Source organism: Pollicipes pollicipes, unplaced genomic scaffold, assembly GCF_011947565.3.
Source record: "Pollicipes pollicipes isolate AB1234 unplaced genomic scaffold, Ppol_2.1 Scaffold_6686;HRSCAF=7923_pilon_pilon_pilon, whole genome shotgun sequence".
Taxonomy (NCBI): Eukaryota; Metazoa; Arthropoda; class Thecostraca; order Pollicipedomorpha; family Pollicipedidae; genus Pollicipes; species Pollicipes pollicipes.
The window spans coordinates 28,634,148-28,654,916 of record NW_023596921.1 but is presented as its reverse complement, the minus strand read 5'-3'; the positions used below and the strand labels follow the sequence as shown (position 1 = coordinate 28,654,916).

General features: G+C 50.9%; 1 protein-coding gene across 1 annotated transcript; it reads left to right on the top strand.

Moving 5' to 3' along the window:
• The first annotated feature begins 1,823 nt into the window (after positions 1-1,823).
• LOC119107572 (insulin) lies at positions 1,824-20,304 on the top strand. Its single transcript, XM_037231059.1, has 3 exons — positions 1,824-2,070; positions 11,586-11,781; positions 18,358-20,304. Exons 2-3 carry the CDS (start codon positions 11,586-11,588, stop codon positions 18,603-18,605), a joined length of 444 nt encoding a protein of 147 aa, XP_037086954.1. The 5' UTR covers positions 1,824-2,070; the 3' UTR covers positions 18,606-20,304.
• Positions 20,305-20,769: the final 465 nt, after the last annotated feature.

The window sequence follows — 20,769 nt, the reverse complement described above, 5'->3', positions numbered from 1 at the left end:
TGCTTTCCAATATTGCCGAGGCGCGCAGCCGGGCTCGGCCCTGGTCTTGTTTTCCTTCGTGGCCGCCACCACATCGGTCTCTCCAGGTATTCTGTAAGTCTAGTCCGCCACGCGAAAAGGATGGTCCCATCCTTTGCCTCACGAAATGGGAACATCTTAAAAAGTGGGTGTTCAAAACATATTTTTTAGTTTATTATATGTACGTATATATGTGTGCATTAAATCTCCACAACGTGGCTGTTCCGATCTACTAGTCAATAGATGCATTAAAGATAGCGGCGAACTCATTACTTAGTGCACATGCAAGTTACGTACGATGGGGTCATTTTAAATGAAGGAAAGCACCTAGGCTGCACAAATCGCACGATTAGCCTGTAACCAGCTCGACACACCTGCTAGAAAGTGTCCCTCTGATGCTGGGGCGCTAATATATGGCGGCAGACGATTTCACGAGCCAGTGCCGCGGCACACAAACGATCGCCGGCTGAGGTCAGTTCGGACACGCAGGGTCTGCAACAGAGCCAGTGCCGCGGCACACAAACGATCGCCGGCTGAGGTCAGTTCAAACACGCAGGGTCTGCAACAGAGCCAGTGCCGCGGCACACAAACGATCGCCGGCTGAGGTCAGTTCGAACACGCAGGGTCTGTAACAGAAGGCTTCCAGACCCTCGCCTGGATCGGACAGACACCCAAGAGCACAGGTCGACAAGGGTACGTAAACTGTGCGCCGTTGGCGACCTTTGTAGGTGGTGGAGAGATAGAAGGTCGCGCTTCGTAAAAAGGTCGTTAACTTTGAGACGCTCAAACGTTTTCAGGCTGGGAGATGTGCGTTTGTATCTGGTCGGGTTTGGGTTCTTGGTTCCACTGATAATTCTGGCGCCAAAATTTAACGCTCTTTGGATCCTATGCTTTTGCGTTTGAGAGCAGCCACCCTACGCTGTGAGCTAATACCTTATGTCGGGATGAGCGAGCCCTTGACGCATAATTTTTTTGTTTCACTTGGCAGCTGATGGGTCAATTTGGCAAGATCTACCAAGTGCTACAACATCGTTCCACAGTGGCATATATCTGACGATCCCAATTCAAATTAGCATCAACAACGACTCCAAGAACGTTCGCTGAACGTGAGGCAGTGATTTTTGCCTGACCAAAGGTGACATCAAAATACTCTTTTAAACTGAGTCGAGGATATTTTAAGAGCAAAAGATCAATTTCCTACAACCGGCTGCGCCCCATGCATTTGCGTCTGTGCTATGGCGGAGCCTGAGAGATACGTAACAATTACGCGCTTATTCAGGGTAATCTAGACGTGACTATGGCTCGTTTGAAGATAAAGTTTCTGGCAGATGTCTTTCCATCCTCCCCTCTCCCTCCATCCCGAGAGCGTGAGATAATTCATACGCTTTGGGGACTTCAAACCACAAATAAAGGGACGAAAACAGCAGGCGAGCAACATACCACTTCAAGCATACACTCATTCCCCGTCCACGTGCCGTATCCTGTGAGCCACGTCCTTGTCCTGTCACAAAAATGACGGAAAGGGATTTGGAGTGGTGTCAGCGCGACAGCGCGATCGGAACCAGACGGCGCCGACCTCAGCTGATTATCCGGCGGCTGGAGGGCGCAGGCAGCGTCAGAGCACACCTTTCCTCACCTCGACCCGCCCCGCATGGCCAGGCAGCAGCGGGCTCGCGCGGCAGCCACAGCGAGGGCCGGCGAGTCGAGCGCGTCGGGCTCGCCCCGCCAGGTGCACCCCCGCTCACGCTCGCAGACCCACGGCCGGCTGGCCGCGCTCCGACACGTGGTGGCCACGTGACGAACAGCCGTGCATAAATAGTGACGGCCGGCGCCGGCCGGGCCGGAGCCGCCGGTGACCATTAGCCGGTCTGGCGGCGCCGCTGCAGGCCATCCGCCGCCCTCCCCGTCCGTTCCGTGCCGCCAGGCGCATGGCAGCGTGTTGTGCCGGTCGCACGCCGCGCTAGAGTAGCGGTCGTCCTCCGGCAAGCGCGGCCCTCAGGCTGCTTCCCCCAGCGCCGCGCTCGTCACCGCCACTTCAGCCGCCCCGCCAACGTGAGTGTGAAGTGGCGCCGGCTGGCCGCCGCGCGCCCTGGACACGTGGTGCCGGATGCCGTGCGGGGGGTGGCGCCTGGTGCGTTGGGTTTTTAAGGCGGCGTCGATCGCTGGGAGACGCTAGGTGTTCTACGGCGTGTGCAATCTCGGCTATGCTGCATTTGTACTAGTGGCCAGGAAAACCGGCGTCGGGTCAGGTTTGATTTAATTCGATTTGGTTTGGATTAGATCTCTTTCGGCCAGTAATGACTCTTTCAGGGAGACTTTGGGATGCAGGAGAAGGGATAATGGTGGGGCACAGCCACATGCGCCGGTGGTTCCATCCGCCGAGACTTAGCCCGCACAGAGTTCGTAAAACGGTGTCTGTGCTCGGCGCCCGGACGGCGTCCGCGCCAGTAGTCACTTTCGTCACTCTTGGTTGGCACATGTGGCTTGTGTCGGACGGGGCTGTGACCATACTCTCCCGTCACACACGTCGATTCAATGGTAGCCACCCTTTACCTTCCCATCTGCAGTTTTTCAGCACTTTGTTACGAATGATGAAATTAATAATAAATATATATTGACGATTGGCATAGTTACAATAGTTATCAACGCATGAAAGCGTCTCGGAAACGTTTAAACCAGAACATGCAACTTTGGTTTGATAATTGCGAAGGCGATAAGCAAAGGGCTAGTGGTGAGGGAACAAAGAACATGCAGTAGTATCATCTGACATTTTTAAAGAATCTACCCGGCACTTCGCGAATGTCTCCACCTCTCCCGTACCTGTACCGACAAGTTTCCCCCAAAACGCACCGCAACCCGACCCGTCGCCCATTCTACACGGGTGCCCATGGGTTAAAGCAGCCCGTGGTCCTCTAATTCCAGGGAGCTGCTGAGCTTTTGTCACGCGCTGGACGTGCGCAATAATCGTCTTCTGTCACAAACGCGCCGCGATGTGTGTTGCTGAGTTCAGCGCACCGTCAGAGAACTGCGCCCACTCTGGCGACACAGTTGCGTAAGCGCAGTCAAATGGTGGGGAAAGGCTGTCATAGCAGGCGCACTGAGCGATACAAGGCGGCCCACCCCGCCTCCGGGTTCTCGTGCCGAAACTCTGGGGGCGGGCAGGCAGGCGCGCGTTGCCACGCGGGCACCGCCGACCGAGCCAGCCCGGACACCCGACAGATGTCCGCCGTCGCTGCACTCCCTATGCAGTCGCCGGGCGGATGCGCGCACTCCGCAGACAGTGTCACGGACAGCAGCGAAGATGGTGACCTGGCTGTGACGGCGGTCATCGAGGCTGCAGTCGCGTGCTTCAGCCGACCGGCGGGGCGGACAGTTGGACCTTTATTACCGCGGCATGCAGTCTGCTGCAAGGGCACGTACCTTTAGAATTTGAGCTACTCGTGGCTCATCGTCCCGTTTACTGGCACATGCTGACTGCATAACGGTGCCGGGTGATAGCTATGGGGCACAGAAACTGTTGTGCGTTGCAGCGTTTTGTGTACGAACCGCATATGAACACCACGGACGATGATGAAAACATTTTCCATGCCTGCATCTCCTAGACGCGACCTTCGGCAAAGGATGACGTTTGGGGTCGGTGCCACGCGCTGGGAAAATGCTGATCAGATTTAGTGTTCACTCAGATGAATACTTGATGCCTCTTTATGGCCGCTACCGTGCGCTGGGTAAAAAGCTTAAAAGAAATGTTTCCCATGTGAAGATTTTGCAGTACGCATCAGATATGATGAAACAAGCTCACTTATGACTGTTGTTATTCTTTTAAGAAGAAAATACTTATCTAGGCAAGACAATTTCTCAGTTCGATGAATGTGCTCCTAGATACGTCATTGTTTGATTACGTCATCGTACCTTGCACAACATTCCTTGGAAGCCAATTGGCGGCCGATATATCTGGAAATTGTGCTCACGAACGCCAGGTATGAATGGCTTGATCATTTCTTTGCTTGGCCTTAATCACCACATGCTTATTCAATGACACGATCTAAATGACGCTATGATAACGTCATGAATACCAAGATGACCTTTAAATGCTCTCCCAGGCTACTCTCACACATCTTTGCGGCTTTCAACCCCAGCAGCCAGAGGGCTTTAGGTCTTAGAAAGGCCATGGCGGTGAGCTGGTCTTCAACATGGGTCATGGGTCAACAAAGGTCTTCAACATGGCTATAGCAGTTCAAAACCTCATATAAATGTGAAGCACTTCCTTTCACGGCCCCCTGGCTGTAACTGACGTCAAAAGCTCACGCTCAAATGGCGATTAGACTTGCATGGTTACCCGGTGTGCTGTGGTCCTCACAGATGACTTTGGCTCAGAGGACATCACAGGCATATTTTGCACTCCCATTGGTACAGTGACTCACGGGCTCATATTGAACATTGGTACAGTGACTCACGGGCTCATATTGAACATTGGTACAGTGACTCACGGGCTCATATTGAACATTGGTACAGTGACCTCACGGGTCGGGCTCATATTGAACATTGGTACAGTGACTCACGGGCTCATATTGAACATTGGTACAGTGACTCACGGGCTCATATTGAACATTGGTACAGTGACTCACGGGCTCATATTGAACATTGAGTTCGAGGCACATCATTCAGGCAGGTTCAGTTCCCAGCCAAGTGTCGTATTTTCCCCACAGGGTCTAGGAGCCTTTATTTTGACGGACTTACGGCAATTACGAAAAATTTAATGCAATCCATTTGGATGGCGCGGACACTGTTTATGCAACAATCTATGTTTAGCGGGGACCGTGGTGCAATTGTCACCAGTCGAAATAATTCGTCAGACTAAATTCAAAGAAGCGGAGCACGTAGCATGTATGTTACGGGCCCTCCAAACTGACAGCTCCTTTACTCCAAGGTCGGGACAAAGCCGTTCTCTCATTGCGTCCAGCAGGGATGTGGCATTTTTGTCCTGCGCCACCCGCCACCAGTTTTGAATCCATACCGCTGATGTTGGGGACTGACATACCTCTCTGTTTTTCTGGTGTTGGTATCTGGCTTTAAATAATCCTTTTAAGAGTAAGAGTATCTAGGAACCTGTTCCAGCACCCTCGAGCATCTGTCCAGGATATTACTGCATCGGACGCGGAAACCACTCCTGACGACAGACATGATATCGGACGAAAAATGCGCCCATTTCAATGACGGTTTCGCCGTGCACATTGACTACATGAAAACTGTAGCATTTTTCAATAGAAAAATCTAGCGCGTGTGCTAGAAAAATGCGCAGAAAATGTAAAACGCGTTATGCTTGTAGTTTCGCAAAATGATTGAGATGGGTTGATCAAAGACAGACGGCTAAACCCACCTAAAAATAACTTCAAAACGGGTTTCCTCGGATTTGACCGACTTTGCTCTCAAGGTTGACGGCTGGAGACCCTAACTGAACGACAAACTACATTCCTGGGACACGTTCACATTGTATATTTTTAGCCTGGTTGCCTGGCATTTTTAAGTTGACAATCAAACGTGTCCATCAGAAGGCGAGTGGCTGGTGGCTCCCGTCTTTTCAGTGCAGGCACTGCATGGGAAGGAAGCGAGGGTGCGTCCTTTGCACGTCCCGCGTGTTTTGTGTACACGTTAGGACCCTGGTTCGTTGGACCTTGACACCAATAACTGTTGACGCGTCCATCACACAGCGCTCTGACACGTCACACATCTTTCTTGTTTGAGACCGTCGTAAAAATGCCCACGCATTGACAATGAGTCCTAGATAGAATGGAAAGCAAAATGAGAATAAACTTGCACATTTTGTGTTTTCTTTACGCACGAACATTAACGGACTAGAGAGTGTTATGAAAGCAGCCAACTGAATAAACACACAGCATTAAATTTTGCGTCATTTCATAAAGCGACTGTGTGGCATTAACACGCGCCCGGATGGTCGGCTAGATACGCTTTGCTCGGGTGGGGGGTCAATTTGACCCCCTGAGATCTCGAGAATTAAACAGCTAGAAACACCAAGTTTACAGATTGTCTTAACCTGTACATGAACTTACTTCGGTCAAAGTTTGAGCTTCCTAGGTTATGACCTTCAGATCAAATAAGGTCTAATGCTAGGCTGGTCCCAAAGTACCCCCGGAACCTAGGCAACTGTTTCTAAGCAAAAGGTCACGAGCCCATTTCAGGTCAATGACCTTATTTGACCTTTTGAAGGCCGTGGCAACCAAAGTAATACAATACTGCCCTGAGTTTTGCATTTGAATAAGCGAGAAAGTCACACAAGGCAGTATGTTCCTAAAACAAGACGTGGACCTGGGTCATCTTAGGTCAACGGCCTTTTCTGACCCCTGAGAAGTCAATGGAAGATGTGTGATGCGGTTCCTGCTGTCAATAAATTCGAAATGAGCACTAGAAACTATCCCATACAGCAAGCCCTAGAGTAAGAAATCAGGTTGGTTTTGACTTTCGTCTGACCTTCATATCTGACCTTAGGTCGACGTAATTTGCTCATTCAATATTTGTGGTGCCTAAGAAGGCATCTTAGAGATGTATGGAATTGTCAAACACTCCGTTGTTGCATCAGATTGAACGATTCTCCAGAAATTGCCTTCGCTGAAACCATGGCCTGACTTTGACCCGCCATAGGTCAGCGACCTTACAAGGTACATCTAATTTTTAAGGTCGAATGATCCGCTATTTAATTGTCTACAGCTACGGAAAATTTAGCGCGGCCGCGCCGTGCCCTTCGAAAACCATTTTGAAAAACCTTTGGGGGCCAATTTGACCACCTCACCGCCCGAACGCGTGTTAAGAGATGTCTGCAATGAAAACGTTTCATGCCAACCCGAGCTGTAAACTCGCGCGATCGGTGCAGTTGATCCAGTGAGAAACTACGCCTCTGGTGGATGCTGCTTGCATATTTATAGCACACTTATATCAAGTATTCCTCAATACCTCCACGCAGTGCAAACACTCCAACAAACACTCGTCCTCTGGCTAAAAGTTAAGAAAACATCCTCGCTCAAGTGCTGCACCCCAGAAATACATTTGCTCGAGCGTTACACCTGAGTTAAACACACGCACCAGGTGCATTCTTACGCCTACTCGAGGTGTTTTGTCAAACCGGCGAGCCGGTGCGAAGTTACATCGCTGAGCTGTGTTAAAGGCACTCATATATGCGTATATGTGCGTATGTTTACAGGAACACTTCCATATGTCGACACGCCAAAAGTTGAAGAGACCACACTTGTATAGGGCTTTAAAATGAGATAGCCATTTTGAACATCATCCCCTGCAGTTGACGGTAATGCTCTTCGACTTCAATTTCTCGTTGGTGAGCTAGACGCATGCGGAATTGTGTAGACTATTTGGCACCGCCTAGTTTGCAGTTACTCTGAGATGCGTGATGTCATAAAATCCACACGTGAATTCTGCCTACTCAATGGTCATATTGTTTTCTAGTTCAAGCAAAATACGACTTTTAACCTTTTATTGAGAATAGCGCGGTAAACCAGAGTGCAGATGCGAGAACAAACACGTAAACGTATACAAATGAATTACGTTAGTTTTTCAGCGCATTAGCGAGGAACATTGTTCACATAGGTTTTTAGGGGCATTATTTCTATAGGAACATTATTTCTAGGTCTTTATCCGAGGAATGAGATTAATACTACTGCCTTATCTATGTGTACAAATATACAAAAACACAATGAGAATATGCCGAAACACGCACTCATAGCAATGGTCGTTTTTCGCAAGTATAAACTGAGAAGTCATCTTGTCGCGAGCTGAAGTACTACAAACGAGTTAGCTCGTACCCTACAGCGGTAAAACTGATACCACCAATCTGGCAGCGATTTAGACGTTATAAAAACGTCCCATGACGCAACCAAACGATGACGTATTAAGGAGCATAGTTACTAAAAGGTGAAGTTTTGTTATCAAATGTGGTCTTAACAGAACATACCGAAAGTCCTAAGTGAGCTTTTATTCGCATCTGATGTTTGCCTCAATATTTTCAGATGTTGAACGTTCCTCTAAGCATCATTCAAATCACATACACCGCGAAGTTGTCAGTGTAACGAAAAGACATTCTCACTAGAGAACGCGGCTGTTTTTGACGACTTCGCACATGCAAAACAGATCGCTTTGCAGAGCATTGGGAAATATATAGAAGACAGATCACATAGATGACACAAATGCTTTGCGCCTCACGTCGCCATGACTAGTTCGCATCGGCAGGACGTTTGAAAGTGATATATTTCGAACTTAACGATCCCAACAAATTGTCGTTGGGAAACTTAGCAACGTTGGCACCAATAGCGTTAGAAGACTAAATGCTCGCCTGCAACACATAGCTGTTGTTCTGGAAAAGTGCGTGATGATAACACACTAATTACTAATTTAATTACTAGATCTACTAAAATTACTGCACTAATTACTTAACACTCATTACGAATTACCAATAATTACTGATTTAAAGGACACTCACAAAAATTTGGGAGCTGGCCACCAAGTAGCACATTATTTCATCACCTCTATGGATGCTTGGTGCACACGCGGCCGCGTGGGGAGGGGAAATCGCGCCATATGTTTTCTAAATTTGTATGAGGTTTTGAGCTGACAAGGTCATTTTGAAGATGATTTGGTGCAGTTCATGGCCCTGCCCTGCTTTAGACCTAAAGCCCTCTAGTTTTTGAACTATACGCCGGCAAAGATATGCAGAATATTTCTTGCAAACAATTTCAAGGTCATTCAGACATGCATGGGGTCATCGATACGTGATTTAAACCATGCCACCTCGCAGTCCAGGCGGCGTTCAACGCTAGGAAGAAAATTACCGTCCAGCTGTTCAGTTCTGGCGCCCGTGAGCGCGACTTCCAAATGTGGAGGACATCAGTTGGCTTTCAGACAATGTTGAACAAGCTGTGCAAGCTTCAGTCACAAAGCCCGTTTTGTACTATATAATATGGGAAGTTGGTTATTGTTTCTCCACTTGCCAGCTGTTACGGAAATGCATTTTTTGGATGGAGGTTTACTTCCTAAGGCTTGAGAATGCACAAGCTTAAAACTATGCTAAATAATATTTTTCACTGATCGGCTCTGAAGGAAGGTTGAACAATGCCAGACGAACTGGGGTTGGCTATATTAATGAACTGCGACCCTCACTTTGATCCACAAGCTACGTTCACGAGGCCCTCAATTATAGAACTCAGACAAAAGAATATGGCAATGCATTCTATTGTGTTAAAAGAGTCCACTGAAGCATTATAAAATAAATCGCGCTGGCAGATTATTCCATGCGGTCCTTTGACGCCCGCTTCCTATAGTTGTTGAATACTGAAGGTAAGACTGAAAATAAAACAAAGAAAACCGCTTCCCCTAGAAATAAAGTGGACCATATCCGGCGATTTTTTGGGGGTGGGGCTTCACCGTCGGGAGGACATTTGCCAAGCGTGTGCTCCCTTTCCCTTACCAAGGCTCCAACTGCGCCCCTACGTACTGATCTACTTTGGGCACGACCATATCCAGTGTCAGATGAGCGACCGGACCCAGTCTGGGTGCTCGCTTTTAGGAATGAGCGTAAAAACATTTTCAATGTGGTCAGTTCCGGTCGTCACATATTAAGACACTGGATTTCTACATGTCACTTGTATGCAGGTCCAGCACAAGCAAGAGACAGGCGTGTTATTAGGCACTCATATCGCTGACGTGGCACAGGCATTAAAGGGAGTGTTTCACATTAATATTGGTTTTGAACAGGGATAACCATTCTTAAAAGCACTTAGTACAGTTATCAGCGATGTCCTTTTTAAGGATTAAAGTCATCTTGTTTCCGGGCTTGACGCCCGCGAATTTGTGCCAACTATTCGGTGCAGACTATTTCAAGGCCACCCCGACATTCATTCCATACAAACGTCGCACAAATACCTCCACCTCATTGGCCATGTAGTGCTCAAGACCATGACAAATACGATTATCGAATTATTCGCGCTAGCACGGCTCGTAGCATCAACGATCATCAGTTGACCTTCAATCATTTTGATATGATGAGTGCAAGTTTAGAACATAAATCACGTTTTGAGCTATATAACGCAGGGATTTGAGCAGTGGTACGAGTTATCACGAAACTAAGACTGGGACCAGAATCACTTTTCATAACGATGTAAGAATTTCACAAATGACGCGCCAACACGCGCGTGACCTCTCGGCAGGTTGAAGTACTGCAAGTGGTCAATCCGTCCGCTACAGTGGTAATTCTGACTCGGCCATCTGGTAGCCCGACGTCATACAAACATTCCATGGCGCAATCAAATGATAACGTATTGAGGACCTTATCTACTAAACACAGAAATTTTGTGGTTTAGAGCAGTTTTTGCACTAAAAAGCACACCGATAGTTACAAGCGAGCTTTTTCACCACATCTGAGGCTGGGCTCACTGTCTTCAAATGTGGAGCACTCCCTTGAAGTGACAGCTTTAAAACTTATGTCGCAAACTGTCCAAAATTTACTGAAGCCCAACTTTACTACCTCGCAACCGCGTCTTTCCTTGACCTCCGCCTGCGACGCTCAAAATCTGACGCCGCGCATTTGAACAGTCTGGTCCCAGGGCTTATGCGGCAGAACAAAAATTATGTTACATTCGTTACCTTGCTACATTCGGCTGCCGTAGATCGCTCGGCCGCCCTGCCTATCTGGGCTGGTGGCGGGCCCCGGTGGGGGGCCGCCACGCGCCGAGCGCCGGCGACAATCACGGTCGTCCAGGTCCACGCGGCGCCGGCGGCTGTGACCGATCAGCCGAATTAATGAGCGCCGCGACCCCCGTCCCCGCCGGGTCGCCCCCGGCGACAGGGGGTGGCGACAGGCCCCGGCCCGACAACAAAGAAAGTAGGCCAGCCATGCCAAAAGGGCAGAACTGCTAGTGGCAGACACAGCCGCGCAGGTCGTCCCGACGGCCGTCCCCTGCGGACGACGACCGGGGCTATCTGTTACAGCCGCCGGCCGCCGGCAGCGCGGCGGCCGGCGACTGCACCGAGCCACAGCACTGTATCAGGGGGCGGCGCTGCCGACGCTTCACCGGGCGCCCCGCAAGCCGCGCCCGCCCGGACAGGGCTGCGGCGCACCGCACCGCGCTAACTTACCAATCGCCTTGAAAAGGTCGGCGTTACGTTTGGTCCGGAGACATGTGACGTCACACACCCTGTTCATCGTATCGGGTTTGTATCAACCAGGGGGGGGGGGGGGTGTGCGGAACTTAACGCTCGTTTTGGACTCGCGCCCGCACTGACTTTGGTTTACAGCATTCTCTTCAGCGTCTGACGCGCTTGTACGCAGGCCCTGAGATTGTTAGGCGATGAGGCGATCTGGCCTGTCGCCTCCTGACGTCAATGATCTTCCTACAGATGGGTTATGTCCTGCCGTGGAGTTGCATATCCGCAGTTAACATGCTACCGTGCCGCAAATGGGTCCTCTTCCCCTTGAGCTGTCGCTGTAATCGTGTCCAGCTGTGGGGGTGCCGTGTCCAGGCTTTAGTGTGACTTCTTGGCCGCTCCAGATGGCTTCTCTCCGGCTGTACGCGGCGGCGTTGCTCCTGGCCACCTGCTACCAGCACGTGCTAGCCCGCGACCTGCTGCGACCGCCGCCGCACAAGCGACAGGCCTATTTCTGCGGCAGTGCACTGATCGAGGCCATGCAGCTGGTGTGTGGCAGCGCCGGCATCGGCGGCGCCAGCGGCAAGCGCACGACGGCAGGTCAGTGGACGCCAGTCACTGTTAGACGTCAGAGGCTAGACACGACCACGGGTCAGTGGGTAGGGTGATCGGTTCCAAGGAAAAGTTCCGAGAATGTTTGCATCGCAGGTCTTTTTGGATTACTTCTGTACGCTGGTCACGAATGTGACATTGGAAATGTTCATTAAAAAAATCATTCGGATTGCCCGTCCGCTTAGGCGTATTCCCTTTTCACGATGCTTGCGTTAAACGCATGACTGTCTCAGTTATCATGTGATCGAGGTAACTGTTCACTTTCCACTGGCAGCGCTATTATACATAATAATAAACAATAACAGATTGGCAGCAAACCAATATTCTGCCTCCACCCAGTGTCTTAAAATATTTGCATAGCAGTCGGTAATCTAGCAAATGCATCATTTCCTTATAGGTGGTGACGGTATTACCAGCTGCGCTTGATGACGTTCCCACATCCGTGAATACCATGGATATTGTCACTGTGGTCCTGAGGGAGCTGTGCTCCCACTAGCAGCGTGTTGCACCCCTTCTGACCGGCTTCGGTGCCCCCCCCCCTCACCAGTCGTCCGGCGAAAATTCTGGGTGACACTCATGACATACGTGGAGTTGTTCGACCGACGTGATTTTTCCGTCTGGATTAATGGGAAACCCTTGACGTGGTAAACAGTATTGTCCTGTTGATGAACCGCGTATTTTCCAAACAGCTGTTCTTGAGTGGTGGAGGCGGTGTGGTGGGTGGGGAAGGGGCATCTGGTCGCAGCGCCTACTCCAAAGATGCGCCGATAGAAATTGAATAAGGACTTCAATGGAAACAATGGCAACCACACCATCTAATCAGGGGATAATTATCAACATCTGCTGTCAAACACAATGGACTACAATTTCATGCACGCAAGGGCGGCGCCACCAGTTATTAATGGCGAGCGAGGTCATCAAATCATCACAGCGACACTCGAATGAAAAAAAAAAACGGATGAGAAAACATGTATTTGATAGCTGGCGCTTTCGTGAATGAGCATTGCTACGAAACTTCCTCATGTGTCTTGGGCTGCACTGCCGTAAGATATGGGGGTGCGGGAACCGCGGATCGCGGCAGGACTGTCGCGCGCTGAAGCTGCATTCGCCTGTGGTTAAACTCGCGGGAAGGGTCATTGCAAGGCAATCCAGTTGAATGACTTAATGAACAGGTTCCCGCGTGGCGCTGCGGCACCCCTAGCCCATCAGGTGGCACAGTCCTAGCCGCCTAGCCTTAAGGTTGGTTTACGCAGCCTCTACGCAACCAGGAATAAGAGTGTTACGAGCATAAGAAGAGGAAAGAAGTGAATGAAAGGGGATCTCTTCAGTTCGCATGAGTATCACGTTGACCGTAATGGCGTTAAAACAAAACGAAAAATGCGAAGTCGCTCAGTGCTTTATGTAAGCCTCTTGCATGCTTCTCGATGCCATGCTTCCCCTGGCACCTTCGTTGTCGTAGTCCCAGAATATCCTTTCGTATTTTTGTTGCAAATTGTCGGCAATTCTAAACGACATGGACCATAGGCTAGGTTAAGTGTTATAATTTCATAAAATTATTGCTTTTTATTGTTTTCATTGAACCTATAATTCGTCAGTTATTCTAACTTCATTGTCTTTCCCTTTAAATGTATAATTTTTCATAGTTTTATGGCACTTTATTTAACAGAGTATTACAAATGTGTTTAATTGGCAATAGTCCAGCAAACACTGGCCAAATTGCTGAGGGATAATGTTCTTCAACTGTTTCCTTATCAGTCTGGCCAGCAGCTGTCAGGATATTTGCTGAAAGCATTCCGCTGCAAGCTACAAGGCCATAGAATGCATTACGATTAAACCAAGCCAGTAAATGCTTGTCTTAGAATAACGGGACACGCCCGCAATATTCAAATCTCTCTATGCCTAAACAAGTTGTAAGGTTCTAATTTTTGGTCTCTAGCCTCAGACTGCCCTCGACCAGCGCAGCGCCCTGCTTTGAACTTTAAAATGTCTCGTCAGGCACAAGAGCGGATGCATGAAAGGATAGTGAATTTGCGTCGCCTCGCTCCGCCGTACCTTTTTCCTGAACTCCGGAATGCTGTTCGAAAAATTATGTAATGGTGGTACCATGCCTGACACTTCTGTGCAATATGTTTCAAGATGCGCAATGAACATAAAAAGTACGAGAAATTATAGGGCCGTATGTAGTTGCTTTCTAGAGCTATTGCAAACACACGAAGACGGAATTGGTGATAACATGTGGTGACTGTTCACGACGCCGTACGAAAATATGAGCCGTATGTGGGAATTAAAGATGTGGTATTTTAGGACGTATGCTACCATTCAAAATCAAATACCTTTTCCTACGAAAATGTATTTCATTCATAGGTTGCAGGCACGTGATGCACTATTCACCTCTCAATCCAGCTCTGGACTCTAGGCACGAAAAACATTGAATGCGCTCGCCCAGCATAGGGGAATATCGTTGAGCGGTCTTTCCGGGCCCTAGCAGGATCGTACTAGCATTTGGGGCAACGCAATCCTACGGGTACAAAGGAATTGCGTTGCGATAAAAATGTAGTCAGGGTCCTTAGTCAAAATTTGTGCGAAGAGCATATTCATCCCGCAAGAATGTTGCTGGAATATGGTGACTGCCTCCTCCTATCAAACGTTAGATGGGACGTGTTCCTCGTCTCTCACAGTGGCGCCACCGCTGCAGAGGCGAAGTAGAGTCCCTAGGCTACCTGAACGGATCCTTGTTGGTGCATTCTCATCATGTCAATCGGAAGACTTACAGCATTGCAAATTCGCCTGCCAACCAAACAGCTTGTTATTTTATCACCAAACACCGAAAACAGTGGTTGTGCCTCACCTCTAGACTTGCAGTGGCCTGGCCACGGCCGCCCCCGACAGCGGCTAAGCATTCGTTTCACGGCTCCCCACCGTCTCTCGCGACCACCGATCCTCCCATGTGTGCCTCACGGCTCTGCTCTGTCTCTCAAGACCACCGATCCTCCCATGTGTGCCTCACGGCTCTGCTCTGTCTCTCAAGACCACCGATCCTCCCACGTGTACCTCACGGTTCTGCCCTGTCTCTCAAGACCACCGATCCTCCCACGTGTACCTCACAGCCCCACCCTATCTCTCAAGACCACCGATCCTCCCACGTGTACCTCACGGTTCTGCCCTGTCTCTCAAGACCACCGATCCTCCCATGTGTGCATCACGGCTCTGCCCTGTCTCTCAAGGCCACCGATCCTCCCACGTGTACCTCACGGATCTGTCCTGTCTCTCAAGACCACCGATCCTCCCGCGCATTCCGTCGCGATGTGGTTTTGCTATCTAGACCAGCTATAAGCATTAGCCTCACCATTGTCTGAGCTATCAGGAGCTCTTCATCTTAAAGGTGCTGAACTGGGGCAGACACCTCGACCATGTGGTATAGTGCTTTCATGTCGCTGAGTCATATCGCAACATGTGCCTCCGTTTCTCGTGTTTTGTTTTCGTGCAGCAAAATTGTCGTTGTTGTCTGTATCTTGTCTTTTTGAACCACTGGAAGTGAGACTTTTCTTGAAATGCCTCGTCTGATATACCGAGCAGTTTCTCATCGGTACATGATCATCATCCACCTCCACCATTTTTACCTTCAGAAGCTCCACCATCATGACCGTACTAATGACCAGTCCGCAAGTAATTCATTCAGTGGACGCTGGCAAGCCCGAACACCACATTGTGTGCGTGGCTGTGCTATTTTTACTTAATGACGCCTCCATCTTGGGAAGGTCAAGTGGACGCTGGCAAGCCCGAACACCACATTGTGTGCGTGGCTGTGCTATTTTTACTTAATGACGCCTCCATCTTGGGAAGGTCATCTGCTTTATGTCAAATTCATCACATATGTTATATTAGCGGATGCCGAGCATGGCCCACCATTTCCATATCACAGCTGAAGAGAAAATAAACAAAGCACCCGAGATTCAGGAATGCTTGAAATATAAATACTTAGTACTTATTTCAAGGTAATAGACAATAAGTGAAGGGTCTTCGCTACGAAGCGCCAAAAATCGGCATAGCCTGTTTTGCACACGAATTTGTCGCGGACCAACGCGAAAGGTCGCAATGCTAGAGCTTAGGCTGCACACAATGGCTTACTTTCTCTTCGTGCATTTACGGAATGGGCGCTGCGACCAGATGTAGACTCCCACTCACGCGCCTCCATTCCTCGCGAACAGCTGTTCGTACAACATGTGGTTCATCAGCATACATATCATGTTAACCTTGTCAAGGCTCTTCCATTCACTCAACGATACATAACTAACGTATGAGCAGCAATTCCGTACATGCCATTAGTGTCACCAAACATTTTTTTGCCGAGTGAGGGAGCTGAATGAGGGCACAACGGCTGGTCAAGGGGGGGGGCAACCGATTCCCAAGGACTACGGCGACAACATCCCTGACATTGATGTGGAAACGACAACAAGCGTAACTAGCGATGCTACCGCCACCTATTGGGGTGATGGTCATTTAGTTGATTACCAACTTTTGTGTAATTATTTGGAGACACTGGTTAGAGATATCATATTGATTTTGGTGCCAACCTATTTGTGATACATTATCACTGCCACTGAATAACTATTATGCCCCTTGGCCACGCTATCCGTAGTGCTATCGTGCACTTCATGAACGCATCGTAAGAAACGAAGACCTTTTTTGTAGGCAGCGCGCCCCAAATAATTTTGAAATCAACATTTACGGGTCATATTTGTGATCAGCATGCTAAAATGTATCCGAAATAGAACAAATCTGAGCGGCAAAACTTTTCGGAACCTCTTGCAAAATTAGCACACGATGACAGTCAGTGGACACTCCGTCACTTCTAGTGGTCGAAGGCTGGCACACGACGACAGGTTAGTAGACACCCGTCACTTTTAGGGGTCAGAGACTAGCACACGACGACAGGTCAGTGAACACCTGTCACCTTTAGTGGTCATAAGCTAGCACACGACGGCAGGTCAGTGGGTACCACCGCTGACCAGCTTAGGTGCAAACAAGGGGAATTTGGTATCCCAGGACCCCTCTTAACCGTAAGCCCTACTCAGGGTTTTTGGATTCTGGATCCAGATGTAAGTAAATTAACAGAACTGGGACCCCACGGCTACTAAAATCCTGTTGCGTTATGCTGGTCAGGAGGTTTGGAGAATGGATGATCCTGAAAGGCGTGCATGAGCATAACCGTTCATGAAATAAAGTTCTGCGCGATGTCTTCGAAGACTTTCGAGAAGGTTTTTGGAAACGTTTCGATGTAGCTCAGCACGGTATTCACGCACAGAACGCATGTAATTTAAGCGGTAACAGATGACGTGTAATGCCTTTTGTTTCGTTGTATATGATAACAACAATTACAAACCTTTTCCATGGTACATTTTGCCAAGGTGCCAACGCTTAAAATTGTTGCGCAACTCTTAAGATCATTTTTGTATTCGTAACGCTTCACGACTCTGGGCGTGAACCAACGCAAATGATCCCGACGCTATGCAGAATAATGCGCACACTTCATAGAAGATCGTGCCCTCTTTGTGTACCCGAGTCCCAACAAGCCCCGCATGAATGTTTATAAAACTAGACCATCCTTGGTGACCCGAGAGCTGTGCTGGCAGCAAATAGCTGGCTGTTTATGGGCGATTGGGCGGATAAGCATAAACAGGCGCAAAGTGCAGCTGATGGTAAACCGAGTCTGCTTGTCGCCAGCTACGCCCACTGTTGGCGGCCACCGCAAAGTCCATCACGGGTTTTGCCCCACCCGTTCGCGACACATGCGGGACATGGTCCAACCCTGGCGGGGCGGTGCGCGACTCTGCCGGCCTTAGGCGTATGCCATGACAGCACGGGCGCAGCACTGGCGCTGCCGAGAGTGCTGTGGACACCCGGGGCTGTTACCAGCAGCCGGCGCGCGCGCTGGTGTTCAGGTGTCGTGAGCTGAGTCATGAGTAAATCTGTGAGTCGAACTTTTTGAGTCATGAGTCGTGCGGTGGGTCGACTAGGCAGCCATGTCTCTCTTTGAATTGTGAGTTGGGTGGCGAGTTAGATCACGAGTTGAGTCGAGAGTTGGGTGTTGGGTGAGGTCGTGAGTTGAGTCGTGAGTTGGGTGGTGGGTAAGGTCGTCAGTTGAGTCGTGAGTTGGGTGGTGGGTTATATGATGAGTTGAGTTGTGAGTTGGGTGGTGGGTGAGGTCGTGAGTTGAGTCGTGAGTTGGGTGGTGGTTTAGTTCATGAGTTGAGTCGTGAGTTGGGTGGCGGGTGAGGTCGTGAAATGAGTCGTGAGTTGGGTGATGGGTGAGGTCGTGAGTTGAGTCGTGAGTTGGGTAGTGGGTGAGGTCGTGAGTTGAGTCATGAGTTGGATGGTGAGTCGGGTTGCAAGTTATGTCGTGGGTCCAATGGTGCGGTCATGAGTCAAGTCGTGGCTCATATCGTGAGTGTGGTAATGCGTCGTGTCGTGCAGCGTGTCGTGGGCCGTCCGTGCTGCCTCCGACAGCCCCTCTCACCCGACGCGTCCGCCGCCATCGCGCCTAACCGCCCCTCCCCTCGGCAGATGCCCTCATTGGCTACCGCCGGGACCGTCTGCCGAACGAGCTGACCGAGGTGCCGGCCCGGGCGCGGCCGTACGCGCAGTACAGCCGGCAGCGGCTGCTGGAGACGCTGGACCCACTCAGCGACCCGGAGCGTCGCGCCGCCGGTCAGCCCGAGCACCTGCGCGTCAAACGCCAGGGCATCGTGGACGAGTGCTGCTACCACCCCTGCACCATCAACACCCTGAAGAGCTATTGCGAGCTGGCGTAATGGGCGGGCGACGCGCGACGGGCGTGTGATAACCATGTGTTCAGGCGGCCTGACGGGCACGGCGGTGGCGCGTCCGGCGTAGCGCATGTTCTGCACCGGTCGCTCGGGGCAGCCCCGTACGGCAGCCAGCGGCGGCGGCGGCGGCGGCCCCCGGCTGGGTGTACTGTCCCCCGCCGGGCCACCCCTCACCTCTCACCCCAGACGTACCCCACCGCTCACCTCATCTCACCTCACAGCCGCCCACAAGCCGATCCCGCGAAACGGCGCGCTGATGCATGGGCCTTATCTCGGCATATCGGCGCGCCGAGCAGACTTCTGACGAGTCCTCTCACTGATCTCACCGTCGACACACCCACACGCTGATCTCACGCCGACACACCCACAGGCTGAGCTTATCCCTGTAGCGTTCCAGCGCACACCGCCCTGAGCTCAGCCCAGCTGACGTCATTCGCTGGCCCCTTCCACCCGGCTCCCGTGACGACACTGTGCTCGCGCCGCGTGGTGCGCTACTGCGCTACTCCGTGCGAATAGCGCGCGGAGTAGCGCTACTGCAGTGCGCCACTCCGCACGGTAGGTCCTGGTCCCGTTGCGGCGCCGCTACAGACCGCCGTTACGAGATAGTGATCCCACTACGCCTCTCTTCAAGCCGCCAAATAAGCGATTAGTTCCGACAGGCCGGCCCGTACTCGGAACTCGGACGCTATGTGGCACCGTTCGCGGAAGGCGTGGCGTCGCAGCCCGGCTGCGGGACTGGCCGAGGCTCTGTGGCGACTGTGTACTACGCTGCCCCCCCCCCCCCCCCTTCTGAGGCCAGAGGAGCAGCGGCCCAGTTAGTTGAATCATAATATTTGCTTCATATCTTGATTAATAGGGCTCACGGTTATGCGCACAGCCCGAATCTAGATTCGGTGCACGGTCGTCACCACGGTGCGAACTACCGTGCTCCGTGCCGAGGTAGGCGTGGTCAGCGGCGGCGGAGACTCTGTCGCACTCATCCTCTTCATTTCCGCCTGGTCTTCCGCCGACGTCTGGGCAGGTCTGTGGGAAGATCGTAAAAGGTGTCGAGAGCACGGCGCCCGTTCGAATCGACGGCCCAGAACCGTCACCGTGACCAGCTCCGTCCCGTGGCACCCCCGCACCCCCACAGCGCCCCGCCGGCCGTCCCGCACACGTGACCCTGGCATCGCCGCTCTCCAGTGCACGCTCGCCGGGGCCGCGCCATCTCCGACTGTCTGTTGCCAGAATGGTACGCGTGTAACGTGTACGCGTCGAGGCGAGACGGTGGCGCCGCTGGTGCCGTCGCGAGCAGAGACATCTAGCGGTTCTCGCCTGAACTGAGCCCTCGTCGCGACCGCCGGCCAAGCTGTCTCTTCTATATTTGTTCCATGTCTGTGATCAGTTTGAATGCGACTGTGCCGTAAGTTAAATGCGTACGTTGTACATTGCATATTTTCAGTGAAAATACACGGCTGTAGAGGCCGGGTTAAGGTGAGGTGAGGTGAGACGCCATGGGACCGGCCTCGTCGAGGTGCTCTCCGCCCGCCAGAGAGCGAGGCTTCTCATCATGAACAGACGGCTGGACGCCGAAGTGCTGTTTCAAACATGAATAGCCATCTTCGGTCACGAAATATCGCAGCAACAGATGTGCGTTCAACACATGTGGGTGCAGTTGCGCAAAATACAGACGGAGAAACGCTTCGGGGATGTTTTGTTACGGCCGTGCAGGTTATGTGCAATGCGTCAGCATCACATGGAGCGTAATTTACCATTTTGCAGGGCTGGAATAATGTCTCACTGCAAAATATATCACGGAGCTGTTGAAAATTTTGGTGCGGCAAAGCTTCCGCCGCGTATGCGTTGGATTCACCCCAAGGCGAGGAAACGACTTCCGAATCGCGACTGTCTCGATCGAACACGAACGGCATTCATAAGCACTCTCATCTTGCTTTTCAACCAGCACCTCTCATAAAACGTGAATGCCATTTATCTACACCAATGGCCCTGAACGTTTATGTCTTGTATCAGAGTCTCACAGATAAGTCTCTTAATGTACTTGCAGTGTTCTAAGCGTGTCAGCGGGTGCGGGTGCCGTGACATGTGGTCATTTCGCAGTAGTTTCAGGAGGAAGAAACACCCCTGGTCTCGGATAACGTGGGTAGTTCAC

Bases quoted from the DNA above. Each gene is read 5' to 3' on its own strand.
- LOC119107572 (XM_037231059.1), top strand. From the start codon at position 11,586: ATGGCTTCTCTCCGGCTGTACGCGGCGGCGTTGCTCCTGGCCACCTGC. The intron at 11,782-18,357 runs GTCAGTGGACGC...TCCCCTCGGCAG, and splicing joins CGGCAAGCGCACGACGGCAG to ATGCCCTCATTGGCTACCGC.